The 7348-nt window shown below is 40.6% G+C and overlaps 1 protein-coding gene across 1 annotated transcript; it reads left to right on the plus strand.

Annotated features, from left to right (window-relative positions):
- The first annotated feature begins 1364 nt into the window (after positions 1-1364).
- On the plus strand, positions 1365-6084 carry LOC114869948 (calmodulin regulator protein PCP4-like). The gene is made up of 2 exons (XM_029174499.2): positions 1365-1419; positions 5685-6084. The coding sequence occupies exons 1-2, from the start codon at positions 1365-1367 to the stop codon at positions 5813-5815; spliced, it is 186 nt and encodes a 61-aa protein (XP_029030332.1). The 3' UTR covers positions 5816-6084.
- Positions 6085-7348: the final 1264 nt, after the last annotated feature.

Below are 7348 nucleotides of genomic sequence, written 5' to 3' on the forward strand. Positions count from 1 at the left end.
GGGTTCGGTACACAAGTAGGCTCAGCGAAAGTACAGGCAGGGATAAAGCAAAACTCACAGTCAGTAGTTAGTCCAGGGTCAGGCAGGATACACAAGGCAAAACCAGAACAAAACACGAGGAACAAGAAACACGAACGACGATCTGGCAGGGAACTAAGGACACAGGAGCTGACTAAATACACAGGTGAGTGATTAACTGATTACAGACAGGTGTGGGTAATGAGCTAGGGAGAACAGAACTGATAACAGGAAGTAAAGCAGAAACAGAAACAGAAACCGGGAGTGCTACCACAATAAAACCGGAAATGGAACCTGGAACCAAAATAAGACGAGGAAACGACAAGAAACAAAACCCAGATCGTGACACCGTTAAGAAGGAAATCTCTAGTGGGGAGCTGGTCAGCTGATTGTGTGAGGTCCAGTGTCTCTGCATCATCACCTGCTGGTTTTACCAATGAACTATTTAAATCTAGTCAGCTCATGTCATGTGTGGATTTCGTGGGGGTGGTCTGTTAAACTCTTTGGGAGTTCTAAATACTTTGTCAGAGTGGCCAGGTCTACGGGAGCACTGTCTAGCATAGTGCCCTGGCTGGTCACAGATGTAGCATCGGCCTATTTTTCGGGGGCGCATCCTACCCTTCTCCTGTTCACCCATCTTTCTCTTGTGGAACTGCTTTCCACGTACTGAGTTCTGAAAAAAAGTGTTGAACTCTTCTTCTTCACCTTCATCTGACCTCCCAAACAACCCAAACACGGCTGCTTTGGCTTTCTCCTTCTTTCTTTTGATAAATTCAGGTGCATGGTGAGCATAGTTCATGGTACTGGGTACATTGTGTGTGCGGTGGTTTACGTCATGCGTTCGGATGAAATCAGCTATTGTGTGGTGAAAACCCGCCATCAGCGCTTGTTTTAGCTGCTGCTGATAGGGTGAGTCATCAGCGGTGTCCTTTGTTAAACCGATTCCTCTAACCGCTCTGTACTCAAACACATCTTTACCTTCTTTTTGTCTGGATTGCGCAATTTTAGCATAGTCAGGGTTTTTTTCCACAACTTTTTCATGCTCCATCTCTACTTGGTGTTTCAATGCACTGCTTTTAGCTGATAGATATGTGTCGCGTGCATCTTTGCCAGTAAAGTCACCTTTCACTCTGCCCCAGTTGAAGGTCAGAGACTTTCTGAAAGTTTGATCAACTTCCCAGCCATTGAATCCAAACGAATCGATGTTTATCAACATAGGCATCCAGATCTAATTTTGGATCACCTAAGCTTTTGCATGCTTCTGTGCAGTCTGCTTCGGTCCAGGGTTGGAAGACATAAATTGTCTCTCTGTCATCATACGCACCTGAGGCTTTCGTTGCCCCATAATGCGGGTTTGCAACTTCTACGACGGGATAGAATTCTCCATTTGCTCCCCCTGGGGTGGGTGGGTTGGGGGCTGGACAATCATAATTACTGTCAATTATGTTATATTGTTGTTTGAGGGGTTTCAGATTAGGATAACGAATTGCTTCTCCTAACATTAAGGAGTGGAGTTCACCTTTGTGAGTTTTTCTAGTGTGGCTGGCTATGGGGTCAGCTCTAGCAGCTGCAGGTTCATTAATGTCTAATTTTTCTACTGCTCTCTGGCATTCAAGAAATATTTCTTCGAATTCAGATTTTTAATCTGGTTTCTGTCTTCTCTCTTCACTAATCTCTTCACTAATTTTCACACCTTCACTTGCACAGACGGTTTCTTCGTCTAGCTTCACCACAACAGCTGCCTGCAGGGCAAGCCGTTCCCGCTTCATATCTGTTTTTTTCTAAATGTACTGTCTCTGCTTAAGCGCTTGCTCTCGCCACTTCACAGCTTCCAACAATTGCAGGTGTTTTTCTTTGTTTGGAGCTCTGCGAGTGTTAAGAGCTTCAACCTTTAATCTCTCAACTAGTTTCTCACATGGACCGTACATCAAGAATCTAGTACTGCCAGGTGAAAATTTCTCCATGTACTTGGAGTCACCCTCCATGGTGGCAGGTTTGCTTTTCCCATTAACCATTTTGAATAATCTTTTTGACATTCAAGTGTAAAATCTTTTTGGTCAGGATCAACGGTCGGTCACAGTGTCTTCAAGGATCATCGACTACACCAGGCTTCTACAGAAACTAGTTTTCTGGGGATGTAGCTGTCCCAACAAACCAACCTCTCAACTTTGATCCAAACCCACATAGAACAAACAAGACAAACAGGACAATCCCTGCAACTCCCACTAAGGAGTTAAATGCGCTTAGGGACAATGGTCAAGCGTAGAGTTTGTGTTAGCACCGTTAAGTTTCCACTCTACATAGACCCATTCACACAATCATTCACACGTTTTGTTAACGTCTTAACAAGTACGCTGGAATTCCGGCTCCATTCAACCCAGTCGATCCTAGTCGACTCTGGAATTATGACACTAGTCCCTTACTTATTTATCCTGGAATTATGGGCCCAGTCAACCCCTACTTAATTATCATGGAATTACGGGCCCAGTCAACCCCAATCATGGCATTACGGACACTCACTTATTGTCGCTGTATTGCTCGTCTCCTGGAATTCGTCATCAACGCCGTCGAAGAGAAGATCAAGATCTATTTCACTGACCCAGCAACAAATTCACGCCCCAGGATTTTGTGTTGGATGAGTAGATGTTCGGCTGATGTCAGACATCGGCGTTCCGTCACCCTCCTCCCACGATGTGGACTGTTGAGATCCGGCTCGAAGGACCAAATTATGTTGGGTCTGAAAATACCACAACAGCACTGATACATACAGAGACAAGAACCATAAAGCACAACTAAGAGCTAACCAGTTTTTACTTGGCCAAGGGGAGCTCGCCTGAGATCTTAGTGTTGTAAGCGCTTCACTCAGAGACCAACCAGCTCCAACGAACTTCCTTCAAAGCACAACACTTTATTAGTGCTTGTACACACCTTCATCATCACATCATTGGTGCACTCGTTAACATGCAGAAACACACAATTAGGCATAGCAATACTCCTCCAAAACCTCTTGTGGTTTTGAACACCTACGCCTGAATAGGAGCACAAAGCAAATGTGACAAAATTGTTCTACGTACATAACAATACTTGTATAAGACCTTGAGCATGTGGTTAGAAGTTTGTGCAGCTGTCAATGTGGTTATAAGGCACAGCAAATGCAAACCATAAATGGTAAATGTAAAAATGGGTAAATGATACGTAAAAAGATAAATGAATATAAATGAAATGAATATAAATGATTAAATCAATGTCTTAATAATTAATGGTTAATTAATGGATAATTAATGGTTTAATTAATGATTAAAAAACACATGTTTTAATGAATTATGTGATTATATGTAAAAGATAATGAATAAACAACAAAAATAAATGAGATTAATAATGGATGAAAATATATTTTCTCCAACATCTACTTTCCTTAGTCCTTTCTAAATCCCACTTCCTTTTATCCAACCTCTTCCTCTGGATGCATTCCTGTACTTCCTCATTCCACCACCAAGTGTCTTTATCTTCTTTCCTCCCTCCAGATGACACACACTCTCTTCCTATCCACTCCATGGTAGAACACACCACTTTCCCTGTCATTGCACCAACTTTAAGAGTCCCTATTTTCAGATCTATGCTCCTGCCTTTCCACTTCTCTCTCTGTCCACAAACCCTTCTGCCTGCTCTCCCTCTTTGACCAACAGAAGTCCAATTTCCACCAGCACCCTGTAAGTTAACAGCATCGGTTGTCGTTGTTAACCCAGACCTCAACCGATCCGGTACGAAATTCTTATTCTTATTGATCCAGGCTTGAGACTGGATCAAAGGTCACTGGTTTGCAACCCCTGTGGCTAGATTATGTAGTCATGTTGCATATTTTTCAATAATATTTTAGTATTAATAAAACAACAAATATAGTTGTGCCCTAACAAGGAGATATAAACACACAATTTGCAGGTTTTGAACTAGTAGGTCATATGGTTTGGACGGTATTGAAATATTACAGTATTATTTATATTAAAATATTATAGAAAAATAAGCAACATAACTATTTCCTCATAAAAATGGTTGTTCCTTGTGAAGAAGATGTATACACACATTTGGAGCAGTTTTTTGGACCAGTAGGTCATATGGTTTGGATGCTATTGAATTATTAATTTTTTGAAAATCCAAATAATTTATTGACGGTCCCTAAGTCAACGTCTTCGTTTGCCAAGCGGTCTCGTTCGTCCTTAAGAATGAGTCCTGTGATATTTACTTAGGATTTCTGTGTGGGTAATGTAGGTTTTAAGTAAATTCCACATTGTTTCATCCTATTCTGTGTTGATCTGTAAGCTGCACCATAAGGGAGAAGAGTATGTGTGTAACTGACCCTCAGTGGACAGTGATGCAATTTATTGTCTTAAAAATAAATGTGGTGGTTTTGCTCCTTGACTTGTGGAACTAGCACATAAAGACTGATGCTTTCTGTTCTTTACACTGTTCCGTCCCTGTCTGAGGGGATAGACCTGCAAACTGGCTGTCAGCAGCTGAATGCACTAACCACTACACCAAACAGCTACGTCTATTTATTAGCATTAATATGTAAGTAGACACTTGAAGGTACTGTTGCAAAAAAATTCTAAATAGAAAGTGGACAGTCACACACTGAAAAAAAATGGAGTGAAATTTACTGTACTTAGAAAAACCTATCTAACAGTTTCCATGCAGAAATCCTAAGTAAATAAAACAGGCTCATTTTTAAGTTACCTTATACTTAATAAAATACAAATAATGTGCTGATTTTAGATGGGTTTATGTACAGAGATGGCCTTATTACCTGTTATTTGCATGCAGACTTTACTTGGACAAATTGTGATAATAAAATTCAATATATAATATTAATTTCTATGCAAAGTTTTAAAGTAAATATTGGAACATTATAGTTTTTTTTTAATTTACACAGGTTTACAGTATAACATTTACAGACGTTGATCATAAAATCATTTTATTTCAGTGTAATATGAGGTAGCATGTACATAGCATGGGTGCTTTCAGCAGTCATGAAATATGAATTCATTTTCAGTGTCACATGTGTCCTCTAAGGTCTTAAAAGTCAACAAAAGGTTCAAGTGAAACGTAAGTATAGGTTGCTTGGGGATAAAAAGTACCATTTATGCCTCCACACACCTCCACAGCCACAGGAGAATACTAATGCATGAGACTTGTGCATCCTGAGCTTGGTGGCCCAGTTGGTAGAGCGCTGGCATGAGGAGGGGAAGGTCCCAGGTTCAAGTGCACCAGAGCACCAAGTGTGTCCTTGCGTAAGACACTTTGCTCTAGCTCCACGGGAGCTGCACTGTGGCTGCTCACTGCTCCCCTCTAGGTGATGGGTAATTTCCCCAATATGGGATCGATAAAGTTCAATAAATATTATAACAGCGACCGATGTACTGCTTCTTCGTCAGTGGGTTTCTGTACTGGCCTTTTATTTATTGGCCAATATCTATAATTACAACAATTTCCATGATAAAACAGGTGAGGTCACATAAATTTATCCAATAGAGGTGAAACAAAGTGGGCTACTTACATAAACCACCTGACAGATACAGTATACTGTGCAGTATAGCATGCTCACATCACTGCTCCAGCTACAGTACTGAGACACAGTGATTCTTCCACCATTCTCCCTCTCACCTCCTCAGATGACAAGAAGCACAACCTCCCCGAGGACTTTGACATCGACATGGACGACCCCGAGACCCAGAAGGCCGCGGTTGCCATTCAGTCGCAATTTAGGAAGTTTCAGAAAAAGAAGCAGGATGTGAAGTCGTAGAATAAGTGCAGTCTGCCATGTCTTCAACTCTTCACCCGATTGCATGTCATAACATAATCATCAAATCTCTCTGGATCTCTCTCTCTCAATATACTATATATATATATATATATATATATATATATATATATATATAAGTGTGTGTGTGTGTGTGTGTGTTACATTTTTGTAATGTCTGTATCACCTGCATTGAAAGCTTTTGCTGTCATGCTGTCAGTATGATGTACATATGCACAGACACTAAAAAAGAAAACTGTCCATAGACTAAGTGGTTGACACCTAAGCCTGGATAATGATTCCTTTTCAGTCGTTACAACATTTCTGTGGCTCTGCTGGAGGTTATTATTATCTGTTATTACCTTTCACACTCCAATTAGTGTCTCTTTGTTTGTACTTGGACATCAGAGGTGTGCCGTGTCTGTGGCTTTATTGTTGTTACGTTTCTCTCCATGTTTCTGTTCAGTTCACACACGTGTACTGTAAATAGATACACACATGCATGTGGCATGCAAGCTTGTGTGAGATGCACAGAAAACATCAACACACACAGTTGTAACAGTTGTTCTGTACACATACACAGAAAGAACAATAAAAGAACCTGAGAGAGCAAGCCGATTTACCGAGTATCATTTGTTAAGGCTACAGGAGTTGTGTGTGTGTGTGTGTTATTAGCTTTAAGTAATGCAATAAGAGTAATATAATAATATGTCATTATGATATTAAGTGCGTAATAAAGAGTTTGTTTGGTACTAGCAACCTCTGGTGGCATAAAGTGGTGTATGCGCATTTAATCTTATTCCAACAAAACTGCTGACTCATACAATAGTTGATGTGAGCAGGATGTTTTTTCCAGGCTGATCAGTTCAGTCTGAACCTTGTTTGCGATGGCTTTGTTAAGTCTCAGGTGTCTGTCTCAGAGCTGGTAGCAACATGGTTGTAATGCTCTGCTTTGTGATAAAAGATCATGGAAGTAGTTTAGCAGGTGAAATGTGAGGCTCCGATACCAGCGTTACAATAACAATTTGTGAAGTCTTTGATTAATTAACCACTTTTATATAAATTTTACTTCCATAACTAAGTGAACAAAATGCAGATTTATTAGTATCTCTACCACTACAATTTCACAAATGGTACACAAATGTACCTGAACAGCATCTTCTCATCTGTCTCATCAGGCCGATGTGTTGTGCTGCACAATGTGGTTTCATCCTTCTGAGTTAAAGAATGTTAAAGGCGAAACTGATGAAAATGCCTATTAGTTTTTTGTTTTCTAATTGAGACATAGAAGCCATGCTATTTAATACATTATGTGCTAAATGGCTTTGTTGTTTGCGGGTAACCTGAGTTTTAACAGATTCAACTACTGATTCGCACAGGATGACAACACTGTATCTGGCCTACCACCAGAAAACGCTGACTACACTGAAGTCAAAGTTCTCCCATTGAAAGCCACAACCCAAGCCACCCGAGTGCAGAGTCTTCACGGGCCCTGCCTCACCTCTGCACCAGGACCATTCACTCATGTCAAACCCA

This window comes from Betta splendens, chromosome 14 (genome assembly GCF_900634795.4).
Source record: "Betta splendens chromosome 14, fBetSpl5.4, whole genome shotgun sequence".
NCBI classification, from domain to species: Eukaryota; Metazoa; Chordata; class Actinopteri; order Anabantiformes; family Osphronemidae; genus Betta; species Betta splendens.

Excerpts from the sequence above, each read along its gene's own strand:
- LOC114869948 (XM_029174499.2), top strand. The coding sequence starts at position 1,365 with ATGCGGGTTTGCAACTTCTACGACGGGATAGAATTCTCCATTTGCTCC. Across the intron at positions 1,420-5,684 it reads CTCCATTTGCTCCCCCTGGG|ATGACAAGAAGCACAACCTC; the intron begins GTGGGTGGGTTG and ends TCACCTCCTCAG.